The sequence below is a fragment of the Zootoca vivipara genome, chromosome 3, assembly GCF_963506605.1.
Source record: "Zootoca vivipara chromosome 3, rZooViv1.1, whole genome shotgun sequence".
Taxonomy (NCBI): Eukaryota; Metazoa; Chordata; class Lepidosauria; order Squamata; family Lacertidae; genus Zootoca; species Zootoca vivipara.
In genome coordinates, this window is record NC_083278.1 from 91,707,205 (window position 1) to 91,726,245 (window position 19,041).

Here is a 19,041-nt window from a genome sequence, read left to right on the forward strand (position 1 = left end):
GAACAAAATTATCACTCGGCTGAAAATTACGTGAGAATTCCAAATGCTAATGCACTTCTCTTGGCACAACAGGGCATTCATTATATTTGATAAACTCCACTTTATTTCTCAATGCAATACATTATATACAGACCAGCTTCATTTCCTTCTTCGAGGACAGCTTTCTTTTGAAGCTCAGGCCCTGCAGCCTCCGTGAAACGCCCATCTTCACCCACCAGGCAGTCCTAAGGGGGAGGCGGGAACGTTTGAGGTTATGACAAAAAAGTCGAGAAAGTTCTGCCTGATTACAGGAGCGTGAGCTCAGTACTAGAAGGAGGAAGGGGGTATCACTCTTATCCAGAGTGAGGTACATGATGCTAAACTTTCCCACCTGAAGCAGATACATTTAGCCATGTAAGAAAAGCAGGCTTCCACGATTTTAGTGAGGCCCATTAGCTCTTTTTGCTCAAAATGGTAACTACTATCTATCCATTCTGAGAGGAATAAAACATCTTACTGCTTAAAAACTAAGATTAATATTTCAAATGTAAGCTCATAGCCCCCCCCATCTCTCATGTAATTTATATTTTATACACATACAATTATATATGTTAGAGTATTACATAACTTCATGAATTCTAAGGGGATGGGATCTATCTGGAAGATACTCTCGGTTCTGGATTTTGCAGAATAACCCAAGTGAAGGAACTATAGAGCTGTGGAGAATAGCAAGGGCAGCTAAGGGGCTGTTTTTAAACATGAAGAGGGTGTTATCCAAGGAGCTGCCTACAGTCAACTTGAGATGGCAAAAGGAGACTTACATGAGGTACTCTCTAAGGAACACAAGTGTCCTAGATGAGCCAGGCACTTGGAACACCCTTCCTAGTGGTATCACCAACAGGTATTGCCTCTTGTGTGATGACACATGGCATGGACTTCTCTGCAGTGGCACCACAACAATGCAACTCTCCCCCTGTTGGAAATATGGCTGGCTCCTTCAGTATTGTCCTTCTAGCACCTTTAGAGGATGCATTTAGTCATCCAGGTATTTTGGAAGAACTGAGACAGTAAGGCTGTATATGATATTTTGTGTTTTAGTAACCAATTGTCCGCCCCCAATGTTTAAAACGTTTTCTGTTCTAGGGTATTTTTTTTTTAATGCTTTTATTTGCACACTCTGGATGCTAGGCAATCTAGATGATATAGAAGGGAATATTAATAAAATAGAGGGTTGTAAATCCATCATTATGTTTATTTGCAACTGGATGATTTTCAGGACCGAATCAAGAGCATTCTGTTCCTTTATTGCACAACTACATGTGACCTATACCTGGATGAAAACAACTATTGCTCTAACCCAATGCACAAACACATTCTGTTCCGCCTCTGACAGTATACTGAAACATAAACTTTCTTTCATACAGTGGCTCTTCCCTTCCCTCTAGTCACCCCAGCAGCTTCCCCTACCTAATTTATTTTGGTGGGCTCCCCAATTCTCTGGAATAGATTTGGACAGGTGGGGGGGGGAGGCAGAGGGGAGGAGAGGATGGGAAATCATGTTGCACCAGCAAAGATTTGTTCTGCTTCAGAATGGACACATCACCTAAGTCAGCCTTCCAAATGCAGGGGCATTCTCCACAATGTTTTAGACTACAAGTCCCCGCCCTTGCCCCCCACCAGCATGACAGTTGGTAGTCTTGTGTGCCTTGATGGCACCAGAGTGGCTATAGGGTGCCATCAAGTGATTTTATAACACTTATTATGTAGATAATATTTTTGGTGCAAGAAGGGGGGGGGAACCCACATGTTAAAGACAAAGCAAGCAAAACCACAGTACCATGGGTAGTTGGTGATGAGAAGCTACACTGTAATCTTCCATACCATGAGCTGGGGCTGTATGAACTAATCCTGTTCCTTTTGACATGGTCACATGGTTTGCAGGCAAAAGGGGAGACTGCTTTTCAGGAATGGTGGGGTGTGAGCACACACCACTTTCCAAATCCGTACCTGAAGAGGAAGAACACAGCAGAAGGAAATACAACAACTGACCAGTAGAAAAACTGCACACATCTATATATCTGGAGGGGGTTGGGGGATGGAGAGAGAGAGAGAGAGAAGAGGTCTGCAGTGTTTCGTTGATGAAAAAGATGGCCAAAGAAATCAGGCAGCATCTTTTCCATAGAAATATGTACTGATAATTCAGGTACTTAAAAGAAACTGCCAATAACAAGCACCATCTTAAAAAGAAGCATTGCCCTCTTCTCTCATGTAGGAGAGTGTCCTACCTCCACTCCCTGCCCTACCCACTCCAGTCATTCCCAAAGTTCTCAACTCATGAGCCACTTCCTGAAGCTTCCTGTATTTGTGGAGGCTCTCCAAACATCTTAGAACCCTGGAGCAAAGGGAACATATTGTTATACAATGAGGGAGTGCTATTGAGTGTCCTTGTGTTTTTTTTTAAAAAATCCTGTACTCAGGGTTAATGAGGGGTTTGCATACAGATGAAGATGATGGATGGTTGTGTGAGAAGCAGGGAGGGGGAGATCTCCCAGGGCGGGAGGCTAAACAAGTTAATCAACTTGTAGAGTGTTTAACCCTGAATCTCCCTGACCACTCAATTTAAAGTCTCCCCATTCTTTCTATGGGGAGCTGTTGAATTATATAGCCTAGTTCAGTCAATCCTTTTGCCTGCCAGTGAGCAACTGGATTACCAGAGATTCACCTCCTAAAAACCAACATGTGAACAGCCTGTTGAAGGGCTACCTCAAGAGTAACTACAATAATTTAATAAATAGGTTTATTGTTTCAGATTAGCTATTATTCTACAAATTATTCTAACTCAACTACAGGTAAGCTACAGGTTAATTATTCTAATTTACAGGAAAGTAAGTCAGCAACCGATCCTCTGCTATTCAGTTATAAAAATATATCCATTCCTTTATTTGAATATTAAAAAGGGGGTTACCTTTACATGTTGAAATCACGTCAAACTGCATATCCAAAGCAGCAGCTATAGATTGTACTCTTTCTGCCGCTACAATGAAATGTTCCCCAGTGTCTGCACACTTCACAATGGAATACCTATAATTTTATGACATCTTTTAATTTAGCACCATTCAAATCATAAAAAATACATGCAAGTATCGCAGAGTTCTCCCCAAAATTAGCAGAGCAGATCCTCCCCATTTTGTGACAATCTGTATTTCCCAACGGTGCCATTAAAACCATTTCTATCATGGAAATGTTAATGCCATAACAAGGCATTTTCACAGGACTCATTGCGATCAGGAACAGAAAAATCCAGTTCAACATTTCTAGACATCTGCACTGAATGAAATTACATTAGTTTCCTTATAAAGGTCTTTGAATCAGAAAACAATTGGATGCAATAACACAAGGCATCCTCCAACTTAATCTCTTTTCGATTTATGCTGCATCCTTCCATGGCTACACAACTCCTCGTCTCTAATAGTTTTAGCTAGGATTTTCCAAATATTTTTATTTAAAGCCTCCTACAGGCTGTTTTTGCTTTGTTGTGGCCATTAGACATAGCTAACACAACATTTAAGGCTTTTCCTCTTTCCTCTTTAGCAGCTCTTTGTGTGAAACTACAGGTTGATTTTAGATTCAAAACACTTGTTTTGTGAATGGAGTGGTGGAAGAGACTACTGGAAACCATGAACCCATGTCACATCTGATGCATTCACAACTATGATAACCTCCAAGGAGGCCCTTCCATGAACTGAGTAAGTCCCTTTATTCATAGAAGAGATTTGTTGTAGCTAAAGCTTAAGCCAGGCATCCCCGAACTGCGGCTCTCCAGATGTTTTGGCCTACAACTCCCATGATCCTTAGCTAACAAGACCAGTGGTCGGGGAAGATGGGAATTGTAGTCCAAAACATCTGGAGGGCCGAAGTTTGGGGATGCCTGGCTTAAGCAAATGGAAAACAGGAATGCAATGTTTTGCCAATTCCCTTCTCTTCTGTGTTCCCTGAAAATCTGCTCCAGGAGGATTTGGAGACTGACTCTTCAGAATACTGTGGGGTGTGGTTCAGGGGGCACTAGACAGGAGGAGACATCAAAATAATCCCTGATAGATCAAAAGCCCTTCAGCAAGCTGCAACATAGTATGTTTATAAGCTTTACAACATGCACCTCTTTTTTTTATAAAAAAATTGTAAAGCAGTGAGCAAATATGTTCAACAGAATAAAGGTAGACAAGAAGTGGTCTTACTGCATCACTACATTAAATGGCTAGAATACAAGAAGAAACATACATATTGGCAATAAAATGCATACAAAACACCTTTTTTTCGATCCAGAGGCGTCTGTGATATACCAGTACAGTTACCAGTCAAAATTAATGCTGCAAAATTACTATTAAAGTAGAAAATCATACATATGTACCTGAAATAAGCTCTATTGAACTAAATTCTGGGTACATGTGCATTGGATCATCCTACCTCTGTGATAAGAACAATAACAACTCTAATCCCTACTGTTAGCAACAACAGATTTTAAGCATGTGCCAGAGAAATTAAAAGCAAATGAGTACATACTCTGAATTTGGCATATAACAGACAGCTTCATTCGATGGAATAGTCCAAGGCTGTGTGGTCCAGATTATCAAATTCACAGCAGGTAATCCGTCTGCAAGGGAAAATATATTTAATAAGCATTATTTCAAGTACATTAAAATAATATTTTTTAAAAATTGTATTAAGAGTATACATAACATAGAACATACACAACATACCTATCACAGAAGCCAGCTTAGGTGGTGGTTTCAATAAGGGAAATCTGACATAAACAGAACGACTAACATGCTGCTGGTTGTATTCAAGTTCAGCTTCAGCCAAGGCTGTACTGCATGAAAAGAAAGTGTGAATTAAATGAGGATAAAGGCCTTCCACTCTCTCACTAACTATATTTCAAGAATGAGTACGGTTACCACTTACTTTGTTGATGGAGACCAAAACACCGGCTTATAGTCCTGATAAATATAACCCTAGAAGGAAAAGAACATGGTTTAAGTAATCAAAACTGAATGGCAATCTTGACAGCATAAGCCTTACTTACCAAATAAATGTTAACTCACCTTATCAAACATTTGGTGAAAAATGCCCAGTTGTTTTGCTTCGTACTTGCTATCAAACGTATGGTAGCAGTTCTCCCAATCTGCCATTATGCCCCAGCGGATAAAGGCCTCTTTCTGTTTTTCAATTACCTTTTCTGCAAATTCTTTAGCTGAAATGTGGAGGAAAAAACCCTCATTGTTAATATGAATCTCACAGACTACCTTTTCAGCTCTCAAAATTCCTCCACAAAGGCCTAGAACCAGAAAGCAGTTCTTGCAATTTTATCTAGTGAACAACTTGCCTTCAAACAACTCCCATCATCCCTGACAACTGGTCATGCTTGCTGGGGCTAAATGAGAGTCGGAGACCAAAAGCATCAACAGGGCTACAGCTTCCCCAATCCTGCTTTAAATCATGCACCTATAATCTAAGAAGGGATCTCTCAAACATACGAGATCACACCGATTCTGCAATTCTCACAAACAAGACTTTCTATTACAACAATGACAGAAATTGCACACCCACATCACAAACCTCTTGCAGAAAGCTTGCAAGAGGCAATGTACCTTTCTGTCTGATTTCCATTGGAGAAAGATGTTCAGTTTCCTCAAGTTCTGACAATGCTCTTAACTCTATAGGTAATCCATGGCAATCCCATCCTGGCACATAGTGTACCTTATAGCCTCTCATCACGTGAAACCGATTTGTGATGTCTTTCAAAATCTAAAGGGAAACCAAAGAAAAAGAAAAGCACACATATTTCTATCTCACTCGACAAATTCTCAGGGTTCCTTCAGCATTTATCTAGATTCCGCCTGCTCTAATGTTTAACAAACCTATGAACTCAGAGATTAGATACTCTGGCAAACATTGACCGACTTCAAATTGCATTTCAATAGGGACACAATTCAACATTAATATGCCACAGAAGATCACATCAACCACTCTTTTCCATTTAATATCACACTCATTCTTGGAGCCTCAATGGAAAGGTAATTTCTATTATTGTTCCATACATTTAAGTATACATAATCAGGCACCCCCAAATTCGGCCCTCCAGATGTTTTGGACTACATTCCCCATCATCCCTGACCACTGGTCCTGTTAGCTAGGGATCATGGGAGTTGTAGGCCAAAACATCTGGAGGGCCGCAGTTTGGGGATGCCTGCATAAGATCAATACTGAAAGATACAAAACTTTTATTGACCTGCTGGTGAACTGAATGTTAAGTATTTATAAAGGCAAAGCAGATTTATTTAGGAAGATAACACTCACTTTATTCAATGCATGACCAACATGGGGATCTCCATTGGCATACGGTGGTCCATCATGAAGACAAAATTCTTGCTTCGTTTTCCTTTGTCTTTGCCATGAATACAGTTCTGAGAAGCCACATTTCTACAGAAACACATGATTAGAAATAGTATTACTTACCATATTCTAAACACAAAATGAGTGTTATTTTACAGCAGGGTCTGCATACTTCCTTCCAATGGTCTATGGCAGGCATGGCCAAACTTCACTTTCAACTTTCTTGGGCACATGAAATTACAGGTAACCACAGTTATCTTGAGTTCTTGCTTAACCCCCAAGAAAGAAGGGCATTTTCGCTGGCCAGGTTCAACTCAAATCCATCAAATCTCCTTTGGGGAAGGTTCTTGGGCATGGTGGAAAGAGAAATAATTTGCCCATGTGAAGACCACCTGGTGGAAACCCTTACACATATGGTTCTTAAATGTAAACTATATGCTGATCTCCGCCAGCAATTCCTAGACCAACTCTGCATCCCCAAATGGAAACCAGAGTTGGAGGCCATACATTTTCTATTACTGGGGAATGATCAGGAGCTCACAAAGTTAGTTGCTAAATATCTCTATTTGGTTTTCTGTCATTGAAACACATCTGATCTCCCTGGAGACCTAGAGATGTGACGATCGACTGTGCTTTGCCTCTTTTCTTTTGGCTAATGTTTTGTGCCACTGGGGAGGTGGTAATTCTGTATTGATTTGTTATGGATGATAATAAAAACTTAGTTGGTCTTTAAGGTGCTACTGAAGGAATTTTTTTATTTTGCTTCGACTCAGACCAACACGGCCACCTACCTGTAAATAAAAGGTCTGTTGATGATGACATGACATGACCTAACAAAAACTACTACGCATTTGGTTCAGCGTGGGTTTGCAACTAGGGGGGCGGATGGGTGCAATTTTTTTTAAAAAAAAGCTCCCCCTCTCTCAGCCCAGCCTCCCCCGTTTCCTTCTTCTACCTGCTGAATCTCCAACTCGGTTTCGGGCTGCAGCCGGCCGGGCAAGTGGACGGGGAAATCGCTTCGGGGCAGCAACACCGTCTCGCGGTATTTAGAGTTCGGGCTCGCTTTCTGGCCCCTACTGGGCCCCGCAGACACCGCCCTGCACGCCCAGCCCCAGGCACGCTGAGAGGACTGGCGCACCGGCGGCGCCCGCAGTGCCCACATCTTCTTAACTTTGCCCTATGGGCACTTCCGGGCCTGCTACGGCGAGCAGCGAGGGTTTAACGGGGCCCGGAAAGGGACATCTCAAACGGGTTTATTTTTAGTGTTTTCCGCGTTCTTTCGCGCGCTGCCGGGGGGGGGGGGTTGAATTGCCGAGCGCCCTCTAGAGCTCAGTCCTCCCGCTTTCCGCTTGCGTGTGTAACAGCTGGAAATCGCACAGACTGGTTTGTGGCACGTTTCAGATGCTGGAAGGGGAGAAGGAGTGCTGAAGTTTCAAAGAGACCCTGGGAAGGTCGTAAACAAGCAAGCAAGCAAGCTTCCCACAACGCTGCCTTGCTCTTTGAGAAGCCGCAGTACAACCCACAGAAAAGACACGCATGCACACACACAAGAAACCCTATTGCACTTCAATGACTGATTTATTGCCGCCGGTGTTTATTTTTGCGGGGGGGGGGACCTTATATCAAGGCTATATGTCATAATAAATTCAAAGGGGCTACCCATTTAAAGGAAAAGTTATAAAATAGAAAACAATCCACAATTAAAAGAAATCGCACATGCTTTTCAACTTAAAGCCCCGATCCTATGCACATTTATTTGCAAGCAATCTCAGTGGAATTCTCTAAGTCTGCCATCCACCATCCACGACTCACTTAATACTGGTACAGTACCGAACTCAGTGGGGCGTCGTTTTGACGAGTAAAACAGCCATAGATCTTTAAGTCTGGACGCTCTGCATTGACTTTAAGAAAGCTGCTTTTTACTAAAGCGTTATTATGCCGAAGCAATATAATATACTCTCTAAAATGTCGAACAGTTCAGAGGTTTGCCTTAAAACAGAAACCACATAGCTATGTATACCGGTAGTCGACGCTTCCCGTTTAAGAAGTTTATGCAATTTGCTCAATTTGCTCAAGAACCTCAGTTTGCTACGATGGGTAAATAGATAACCCAGAAGCTCCCTCTTACACACCCCAGATTACAATCCTATTCTTATTTATTTGAGAGTAAACTCCATCGAACTCAATGGAATGTACACCAGTGTATAGGACAGTGTATAGGACTAGCGAAATAAGTTTGAGTATTTTATCTACACACTACTATTCTGTATGCACAGTTAGGAAAGTTTTTTAAAAAAATATTATTTATGTGTTGCTCTTTCTCCTTAAGGACATTGAGACAGTTGCCTAGGCTGGCCCGAAATGGCATGTCTTAAAAACATTATTATTTGTTCATTTCATTTCTACATGTGAATTCTAGGGTATTTTCCTATCCACCCGACAGTCCCGCAAAGAAACGTGTATGGGAAATAGATAGAACGGGCTTTAGGACCCAGCCGGTGCTGGTAGGCGAGGCGGAGAAAGAACAGGCGGCTTAGAAGGAGGAAGTCACGGGAGGATTTAGCATTTAGGCTGGGAAGGTTGCGTTGCAAGTGTGCTTGGAAAACTGCTGTTGCAAAGGCAGGTGGGCATGCACTTTTCATATTTCCCTCACCTTCTTTAGTATGTACCACAGATAGTCATGTTTATGCCAGTATTTATTTAGCAGCTGCAGGGATTGTATGGGGCGGCGGAGAACCAACGGGAGGGATATTTGCACCCGCTAGGCATTTCCACGATTGCGAGAGAGAGAGAGAGAAGCACATTGAACTTCCAGGGAAAAACGAGGCGCAATTCGCTGGGCTATTAGAATGGGCAGTGCCTTCCGAGTCGTATGAGACAGTTGCCTAGGCTGGCTCAGAATGGCATGTCTTAAAAACATCGTTATTTGTTCATAGGAAACCACAGAAATCACCGTGAAATTTCTACTATTTCCATGCCTGTTTTTCACCGTCATGCGAATCCTACATGTGAATTCTAGATCAATTAATGTAGGATAAAAGTGTAGCTTTGTGTTAGTGCTCAGAATAGAGAAAATGCAACAGCTTTCATTAGTTCTATTACGGTCATATAAGCTAGATATATATCTGCCAGATATAGATCCTTGTGATATATCCAGAATAAGGCCTTTGTCATGTTTAATATCATTTCAGGTTTGCCTCTCACTGCCCCAGCAGAAGATTGCAGCCTTGCGCACCCTTACCTGGGAGTAAACCTCATTGAACATAATAGGACTGTGTTTTAAGTAAACAGGTAGTGTTTCAGAGTGTGTGTTTTGCACTTGCAGTGGGTGAAAGATCTGTTGAGTATGCATAAGCACTTTTAACTTAAGGCCGAGGTGGGTGGGGTTAGGATTTTGAAGGGTTGTGACCCTCTGTACCTTTCTGTTTGGCCCTTAAGCCTCTGCCCAGCCACACTTTATTTTTTCAAGTCACACCTCTCACCAGCCCTGCTTCTCCGCCCTCCTTGAGTGCTTGTCTTGGCTGGAGTATGTCATTGATTGCCTGCATGGAGGACAGAAGGGTGCATGTGTAAACTACAAAGGTAAAATTTACAGGTGTTGTTCCAGTCAAGTTTAGCCCCTGGCCCTGCCTGCTATTGGCCATTGGAAGGTTGTCCAGAAGGATTTGTGGCTCTTGGTTTGAAAAAGGTTCCTCACCTCTGTCCTGAAGGATCATGGGATTGTGGCTTATCACTTCCAGAAAGGCCCCTTTTAGCTAAACTCTGCAGCTTTTTACCTTCCAATGCAAATGTTGAAGGACACACTGTCATTTGTGGGGGTTACAGGTAGGTATCCGTGTTGGTCTGACGTAGTCGAAACAAAATAAAAAAAATTCCTTCAGTAGCACCTTAAAGACCAACTAAGTTTTTATTTTGGTATGAGCTTTCGTGTGCATGTACACTTCTAATTCAGTGTATCTGAAGAAGTGTGCAAGCACACGAAAGCTCATACCAAAATAAAAACTTAGTTGGTCTTTAAGGTGCTACTGAAGGAATTTTTTTTAATTTGTGGGTTTTTTTTCTTTTAAAAGAGGAGAGAAGACAAGTCATCTATATTTCTGAGCATGCAAACCTACAATAAATGTAAGAGAGTTAGATTGTAACATGAGTTGGGTAAGGAATTTCCCAAGGTAGAAAAGCAGTTAGTTGCATAACTGGATCAAAGGTAATGAATACCTCTGAGAATAAGTGAGGAAAGCAAACAAAGGGAGTTCGCGGAGACGTATCTTTATGTAATAATAAAACTAGTTTAAAGCTTGCACATTCTTGCCTTTTCTAATCACAATAAAATGTTCTGTGGAGTTTACATTTAGCCTTGCCTTTTCGCAACCATGACACTGCTTCACAGTGCTATGAAGGCGTTACTAAATCATTTATTTACCTGATTATTTATTTCAGGGATGGTGAACATTTCACCCTCAGTGCCGCATTTGCTTCTCAGCAAGCTTTCAGGAGCCACATGACAGTGGTGGGCAACAGGGCCAGAGGCAAAAGGGGACAGAGCAATAAATGTAAATTTCATCTTCTCGCCCATTCATTCTTCTTTATTCAACATCAAGACAACAGTGGTAGAAACGGAAAAGAATTCTGAGGGGGCACAGAAGGAGCAAAGTGTATTTCTAGGTGGGCGAGTCATGCCTCACAATATCTCTGAAAGAAAAATACAGCATATGTTGCCCACTTCTAATGCAATATTCATTTTCCCCACTGAATATTTTTGTGCCAAGCTTGTAACATGTGTTTGTTTGGGGAGATGACGGTGGCACTCACAAGATTTTTATCCTTTCTTCTGTCCAGTAAGCATGTCTTCCAGTCCAACTGTATTGATGCGTCTTGTGGCCTCGGCATATTCTGTCGCTAATAAAGCAGGAACAATTGTCAGGAAAGTCATGGCCGGAGGAGATCTGGGCATAGTCGAGAAGGTAACTGTCAGCACAATCCTATGCATGCCTCCTCAGAAATAAGTTCCAATTTAGTCCAATGGGACTTACTCCTAGGTAAGTGTGCATTGCATTAATGATCAACCCCAGTAATACATGTAGCAGAATTCTATGTGTGTTTACTCAGAAACAAGCCTCTCGGTGTTCAGTGGGACCTATTCTGAATTGCTATTTTGAGATAGGCTGTGCTAACATGGCCTATCTCAAAATGGGGGTGAATCCACCTGTCAACTTTCTCTTTCTGAATCATTTTGCTGGCTATCCCTATAGATTCTAGTATAGTATAGAGACTCTGCAGACGCCTGCTTCCCTAGGCTTCTGGGAAATTTTAAAATTCTAGGCTTTGAAAACTGCTTGACTTTGTAGGATTCCGTAGGCAATAATCTAGGATACAAGAGCTGATAAAGCCCAAACATTGACCCTTTCTTGCCAATTCCAACAAAGTGATTCAAAGAGATTCTTCACTGTGGTGTTTGTCATCTTTTTTGCGCACATATTTTCTCTCTGCAGAACAACCATAGCTCACTAGTAGAACATGTTGTACATGCAGAAGGTCCCAGGATTAACCTCACTATCTTCTGGTAGGGCTGGGAGACATCCCTGTATGAAACCATGGAGACCCACTGCCAGTTTGTCTTGATAATATTGAGCTGGATGGCCCTCTGTATAAGTCTTCTTTATGTGCTGAACATTGTGACTGGTGTTTTATTTATAATCATGTACAGGTGAATCTCGGAAAATTAGAATATTGTCGAAAAGTGCATTTATTTCAGTAAAGCAACTTATTATTTTTTATTTTCCTTAATTTTTTTTACAAATGCCTTCTTTTGGAAATTCCACAGTAATAAAACAAATAGTTACAATAATACAAAAATAAACATCGCTATTACATTTCATTAATTACATTCCATTTATAATTGACCCGCCTAACGACAATTACAATTACAACAAATAAAGGCTTGACATATCTTGCTTTGCATGTCATGCATCTATCTCACTATGGCTGCTGTATCTTCACTGTGGAACGGAAGGAAGTTAGTATTCTGTTTGGGCCACATCCTGACTGTCAACCTATTGGTTTTCCATCTGAACAGTCTGGAGCTAATGACCTGCAGACCAAGGCTGACCGGCTGGTACAGATGAGCATTTGTTCCTCTTTGGCACGGAAGTTTCCTAAGCTCACAATCATCGGTGAAGAGGTGAGGACATTAAAATCCAGCATGTGCTGTTCATGCTTGCTTGGTTTGATACTTTGTAGGGCACAACTGTGGTGTACAAAAATGTATAAAAATGCAATATAACAGCAATAGAAGTAAAACCACAATCCACTCGAAAACGAGCAGCAGCAATATTACATCAACAGCAATTGATAAAAGCATCAATTGATTAATTGATACAATTAGTAAAAAGCAAATAAAATGTCCTCAGTTTTTTCTTCCTTATTGCTGCCTCTTCATAGCTGATAATTTGTTTAAATCCCAAAGAGAGAGATTTGTCAATCCACACACCCCCACCACTGTTTCTTTCTCGTGACCCAATATTTCTTTATGCATGGTGAACCGGCAAATACTTATGTACCTGTCTCAGTATTATTAACCTTAACTGTGCACCCCTCTCTCCTTTTTACGCCAGGATCTTCCCCCTGAAGATGTAGATGAAGAGTTACTTGAGAATGGCCAATGTGAGGAGATATTGAAGAAGACCTGCCCACAGCAGTATACTAACATTAAAGAAGAAGAGGTACTAATAACTAAAGGTTCATCTAATTATTGAATTAGATGTCTAATTATTGAATTAGATGTCACCCCAGTTATGGAACACTCTTCCCAAGGGAAGTTTGTCTGGTGTCAATTTTGTTATCCTTCCTGGGCCAGGCGATTGCGTTTTTATTCTTACAGGCAGTTGGATAGCACTGGGAGTCTGGCTTTTGATGGCTGTTTTTTGGTGTGTGTTCTTACACAGGTGGGATGGTTTGTTTTATATTGTTAGATGACTTTTCTGGGTGAGCCGTTCTAGTGTATTTGTACTGTTGTAAAATATCTTTTATTGTACAATATATTTTATATGTCGTTGATTTTGAAAATTGGTTTGGGATTTCTGACTGTGTGAAGAAAGACATGCATTTGGATAAACTAAAACTAACATTAATCCTTAACCATAAAAAGATTTCTAATTTGCAGTCTAGAGTTTGGCTGCATACGTTTGACAGCTCAACGATCACATGCCAGACCACACTTCTATGAGATGTGCGTTGACCAAGGGGAGATAAGGGAGTGGGCAAACAAACTTATTCAGCAGTGATGAGGCAATTTGTAGTTCCTCCAAGTGAAGATGCACTTCACAATTTCTTTCCTTCTTCTTTCCTGCTAGCAATGCTTTTGGTATCAGGTCTGTATCTCTGCTTGAAACTCTCCTTTGTTTTGTTTCCTTTCAAAGCTTGTTGTATGGGTCGACCCTCTAGATGGAACCAAAGAATACACAGAAGGTTTGCTTTTTATTTTTTTAAAAAAGCATTTGCATTGAGTATGTGCTTTTGTTTTAATAAGCACAATGCCAAAGTCATATTGAGTTAATGTGTGACATTTACTAGCGATAACTGGACAGGTAGAGGTCACCATTACCTGAAAAAGCTGTAGAAGATTGGTTTTGATAATAGAAATCGGACAGTGAAAACAAATCAGCTTGTTGATTTATTCATTCTTTGTTAACTGACTAAGTCTACAGTCCTATCTCCCCTTCATCTGGAAGTTAGTCCCACTGAACTCAATGTGACTTACTTCTGAGTAGACATGTATAGGATTGTACTGTCAATTGCTAGCCACATACAGGGAAGCCCTATTTCTGCCAAGCTATGTTGTGAGAATTCTTCCTTTTTAAAATGAATCTTGATTTTAGTGAATCATTATTTCACCAATGATTCATTAATGAGTGATAGCCAACACCTCTTGCTTGTCTAGAGTTGGCAGCCTTTGAGTGTAATACAATAAAATACCAGAATATAAGAAATAAAGATACAAGGTGAAGGAAACTTGCTCAAGATAAGCAGGTGCAGCAGTGTCTGGATAGGAGAGAGAGTGCCTGAGAACAATACGTTCACCATCTTGAATTTCATCATGGATGAAAGGTGGAATATAAATGTACAGTAATATAATAAATATGCATGCAGCAAGTTTCTATTATATTATCATGTTCTAGATATTCTGAAACTGTAAATCTAACTCAGGGGGTAGCCCAAATTGTGCCCTTGGGGTGTTGCTTGACTCCCACTCCCAAGAATCCCCTATAGCTTGGGCGATGGAAATGGGTAATGGGAGGTTTTCCTCTCAACACCTTGGGACCACCACCCTGAATATGCCTGATCTAACCCTAAGCTGAGAAAAAACGCTTGATATGATCCAAGATGACACAGATGACAACAGTGGAAAGTTAGAAGACTTTTTGAGCTACAACTCTTTATTCCCTCTTTCAGGACTTCTTGATCATGTGACAGTTCTTATCGGAATTGCTTATGGAGGGAAAGCAATAGCAGGAGTCATTAACCAACCATATTATAACTACGAGGTAGGAGATGCCTTGATTTGCTGAAAAGTATCAAATTGGGATGGAACTCGCATGTTAATGGAAAAAAGAGAGGCAAAATAAGAGTAATGCTATTAAATAAGTTTTCTTTTCTTCATATAACGTAAGTGCAGTACTTCTAGCAATCATCTGCGTTACTTTCTTTTTAAAACCGTAGTTTACAGCGAAAGGCATCATTGCAGTGTCTGAACTTCTTGTACCTTTTTTGCAGGCAGGTGCAGATGCAGTCCTGGGCAGGACAATCTGGGGAGTCCTAGGTTTGGGTGCCTTTGGATTTCAGCTGAAGGAGGCTCCAGCTGGGAAACATATTATCACCACCACACGGTCACACAGCAGCAAGCTGGTCAACGATTGCATTAGTGCCATGAACCCTGATCATGTGGTGAGAGTTGGCGGTGCAGGAAATAAGGTGTGGAGATAATTTCATTTCAATTTTTAGAAAGCGGGGATAATTTTTTAAAAAAAGATTAGGACAAAAAATATGATTGCTCTTCCGTGAGCTGCACTGCAGAACATCCTTTCCATGAAAGTGAGTACAGGGATTAAGGCATCAGCTGTAGTGGTAGCAATTTCTTCATGCTGCTGGCAGTGCTGCTGCTTCCCGCGACAGGGATGGGCAAGATGAGGTAGCAGTGAGGTTGAGGGATCTCCAGTTGCCACTGGCAGGCTTGTAAGTATGTATACACCTGCAGGTCTGCCACCAACCTAGAGCTCAACTGACCTTGTTGTCACTTGACTCCATCTCTCTCCCTGCCACTGTTGCTTCCCTTTCACTGCTAAACTAAACCTCTTCTCGCATTATATGATGGGATATGCAAGTGTTAGGAAGAAATGTGAATTGTTTTAGCTTCTGATGGGACTTTGAGACGGACTAATCCTTGATAGGACGGAGATAATTTAGGAAGCGGTCTTCAAAATGATCTGCCCCCTTCTAGTGCTTTTAAGGGTTTTGCACATTCAAAAAACAAGAACACCTTATGACTAAGCCATAGGTTTGTTGTTCATAGAATCATAGAGTTGGAAGAGACCACAAGGGTCATCCAGTCCAACCCCCTATGCAATGGAGTTTTGGATTTCTTGGGCAAATGAAGCAACTTCAACCGACACATCAACAATTCCCTGTGGAGGAGGGTCATTTCTCCTGAATTTCAGGTACAGTGGTGCCTCGCTAGACGAATTTAATTCGTTCCACAGGTCTTTTCTTATAACGAAAAATTCGTCTAGCGAATTCCATAGGAATGCATTGAATTTTTTTTTGCCCATAGGAACGCATTAATTGAATTTCAATGCATTCCTATGGGAAACCGCGATTCGCTAGATGAATTTTTCGTAAAACGAATTCATCTAGCGAGGCAAACTCCACTAGAAAAAACCTTTCGTTAAGCGGAAATTTCGTTAAGCAGGGCATTCGTTAAGCGAGGCACCACTGTAAATTGTTTGCCACGTAAAAATGACCATTGAAATAAAAAATGTACAGTATAGAATTTTGAATCGAAAATGTACAGAACTCTGCCTCCATAGAAGCTGGTTGCTACAGATGCATAGTGTACATAGCTAATCACCACCAACTGAAAACTGTGCCGCCCTACTCATTGTAAAGATGTTCAGGGTGTTGTGAGGAAGCATTTTTCCACATGCAGAACGTCTTCCCTTAACTATAGTAACTGTTCTATGCTAACCAGAAATGATGTTTAACAGCTTTGGAAGAAGCCGTTATTTTTGAAACGATTTCAAACTTTGGTTTAATGTATTTCCTTATTTCAAAAGTGTTAATAGAAATAGATTCTTACTTTGAATGAAATAAGAAGCTACATTTGATGGAAGACTTCTTCGTTGGTTGGTTGGTTCACACAAAGGGAGGAGTGAAGGGACTGTGTTAATGGGCCAAAGCCTTGGTCTATCTTGCCTTATTAAGTTTAATTTGATCAGCAAAACTCTCCCTGTATGTTTGCCTGTAAATGCAATTGCCTACATGGTGACTGTAACTCTTTGTTCATGACAGATCATTCAACTTGTGGAAGGCAAGGCATCTGCTTATGTATTTGCCAGCCCTGGTTGCAAGAAGTGGGATACATGTGCACCAGAAGCTATTTTGCACGCAGTAGGAGGTGAGTCAATAGATACACTGGAATAAATTAAACGAAAAGGTTTTCAGATGCTGCTCTACATTTTGTAATACTGTCTATATGATAACACTATGTGTGTCTGTGTACACATGTATATTAGACAATAACCTAAAACTGCCTTTCTCTTTTGGGTTGTTTTATCATTCAATTTTTATATGCGGTAGTATTAAAATTATGATTTCATTTACACTCACATTCTCAAGTGCAAATAAACAAGCAAGCAAGGATACAAAACCACTTGAACTCACTATTGCAGTCATTCCAGTTATTTCAACAGATAGTTGAAACATTTGATCAGACCAGTTGCACGTACAGGAAGACCTATGTGCTAAATCAGGCATCCCCAAACTTCGGCCCTCCAGATGTTTGGACTACAATTCCCATCATCCCTGACCACTGGTCCTGTTAGCTAGGGATCATGGGAGTTATAGGCCAAAACATCTGGAGGGCCGCAGTTTGGGGATGCCTGTGCTAAATTCTTTTCTGTGGCTGCTGAGTTTCCTTGACATAGCAACTATATTGCTGAGTTATAGGCCAGTTATACGGTATTTTGTGGTTAGGTTTTTTCTAGTTTTTGTTACTGGCATAATCGTGACTATGAATATTTTAATGTTTTTCAGTATCTATAATATTTGGAGTGTATGCTTGTGAGCTACTTTGTCTAGATTTCTCTTAAAGAGTTGATGATAAATCAATTAAATAAATGAATTATCCATTATGCTAAAACGGGATTATGTCCCGTGTTTCTCCGAAAATAAGCCATACCCAGAAAATAAGCCATAGTGATAGGCAGTTTAACCTTGTAGGTTAAACTGTACCATACTTAATAAAAAAATAAGACATCCCCTGAAAATAAGCCACCGTGTTTTTTTTAAGGAAAAATAAATATAAGACGGTGTCTTATTTTTGGAGAAACATGGTAATGGATGGAAATAAATTTAGATAACCAAGATATGGAAAAGGAGAGTTCAGTTCCTTTACCAAATAACCTTGGAAGAGCCATACCTTAGTGGTAGAAGATCTGCTTTTTATGCAGAACATCCAAAGTTAAATCCCTGGCACTTCCAGGTATGGCTGGGAGAGACTTCTGTCTAAATCTAAAACCATGGAGAGCTGCTGCCAGTCAAAGTAGACAATACTGAGTTAGATTGACCAATGGTCAACTTACTGTGTTGCTACAATCCCCTTCCTTTGTAGAAACAGAGCTGCTGTGTTTAAAGTCTAACCTCTTCTTTTCTTTTTCTTTTAGGCAAGCTCACTGATATTCATGGGAATTTCTTTTGTTATAACAAAGACGTCAAGCATATGAATTCAGGAGGTGTGCTTGCTGCTTTGAAAAACCATGACTATTATGCCAGTCGAGTTCCTGAGACGGTTAAACAAGCTCTTGTGCCTTAAAATATAAAGCATGGTGCATTCCACTTGGTTGGGAAGGAGCTTCGGCTATTATATTAAACTTAGCTGGAATTGGTAATGGCTTATGGAATTGATCAAAGTTTCATTCTGCCACAGTGTTTAGTAATTTCCTCTCCCTGCCACCCACAGGTTACAACGGGCATTAAATTTGGTTTTCAGTTGGAACAGTAGGTTACTTCAGTTAGCATAGTTCTAAAATGTTATATTGCCCCATTACTGTGTTTATTGTTATTCATCTATACACATTCCTGTGGAATAATCAAATCTTTACACAATCACATTTCCTTGATACCTTTAGAGCAAAAAAAAAACCTATAAATGAAGTACCATTATGTTTAATGGTGTAAAATAAATCACCTCTGTTTATAAACCCTGTTCACACATGAATCACTCAAGGGGGGGGGGTCTCATGTGATGACTTGGGAGCAGGGCTACACTGCTTGCCTACTGTTTATGGTAGGCTTCTTGAGTTCAAACGTCCATGCCAAGCTTGACCACATGTATGATGCCCCCTTTGTGCAATTCATGCATGAAGAGGCTATAGACAAATTTATTTCAGCTTTTATACACTG

At 40.7% G+C, this 19,041-nt stretch overlaps 2 protein-coding genes across 3 annotated transcripts in view; one reads left to right on the top strand and one right to left on the bottom strand.

Moving 5' to 3' along the window:
• IARS2 (isoleucyl-tRNA synthetase 2, mitochondrial) overlaps positions 1-7,575 on the bottom strand; it is a 38,469-nt gene extending 30,894 nt beyond the window's left edge. Inside the window, exons 1-10 of the mRNA XM_035111368.2 lie at positions 7,325-7,575; positions 6,334-6,456; positions 5,625-5,781; positions 5,079-5,227; positions 4,939-4,988; positions 4,737-4,846; positions 4,540-4,630; positions 2,945-3,060; positions 1,817-1,986; positions 134-224 (exon numbers count right to left, since the gene is read on the bottom strand). Coding sequence (XP_034967259.2) covers positions 134-224; positions 1,817-1,986; positions 2,945-3,060; positions 4,540-4,630; positions 4,737-4,846; positions 4,939-4,988; positions 5,079-5,227; positions 5,625-5,781; positions 6,334-6,456; positions 7,325-7,531 — 1,264 coding nt within the window. The 5' untranslated portion in view covers positions 7,532-7,575. The remainder of the gene's footprint in view (positions 1-133; positions 225-1,816; positions 1,987-2,944; positions 3,061-4,539; positions 4,631-4,736; positions 4,847-4,938; positions 4,989-5,078; positions 5,228-5,624; positions 5,782-6,333; positions 6,457-7,324) is intronic.
• A 1,335-nt stretch (positions 7,576-8,910) lies between these two features.
• Positions 8,911-18,839, top strand: BPNT1 (3'(2'), 5'-bisphosphate nucleotidase 1). 2 transcript variants are annotated; one of them, XM_035111364.2, is made up of 10 exons: positions 8,911-8,992; positions 9,561-9,660; positions 11,206-11,330; positions 12,443-12,547; positions 12,981-13,088; positions 13,785-13,833; positions 14,818-14,909; positions 15,139-15,336; positions 16,930-17,035; positions 18,303-18,839. In XM_035111364.2, exons 3-10 carry the CDS (start codon positions 11,211-11,213, stop codon positions 18,449-18,451), a joined length of 927 nt encoding a protein of 308 aa, XP_034967255.1. In that variant the 5' UTR covers positions 8,911-8,992; positions 9,561-9,660; positions 11,206-11,210; the 3' UTR covers positions 18,452-18,839. The 2 variants fall into 2 exon arrangements, with proteins under 2 accessions (XP_034967255.1, XP_034967256.1); XM_035111365.2 differs by having other exon boundaries at positions 8,918-8,988.
• Positions 18,840-19,041: the final 202 nt, after the last annotated feature.

Bases quoted from the DNA above. Each gene is read 5' to 3' on its own strand.
- BPNT1 (XM_035111364.2), top strand. From the start codon at position 11,211: ATGTCTTCCAGTCCAACTGTATTGATGCGTCTTGTGGCCTCGGCATAT. The intron at 13,089-13,784 runs GTACTAATAACT...TTCCTTTCAAAG, and splicing joins CTAACATTAAAGAAGAAGAG to CTTGTTGTATGGGTCGACCC. The intron at 13,834-14,817 runs GTTTGCTTTTTA...TCCCTCTTTCAG, and splicing joins AACCAAAGAATACACAGAAG to GACTTCTTGATCATGTGACA.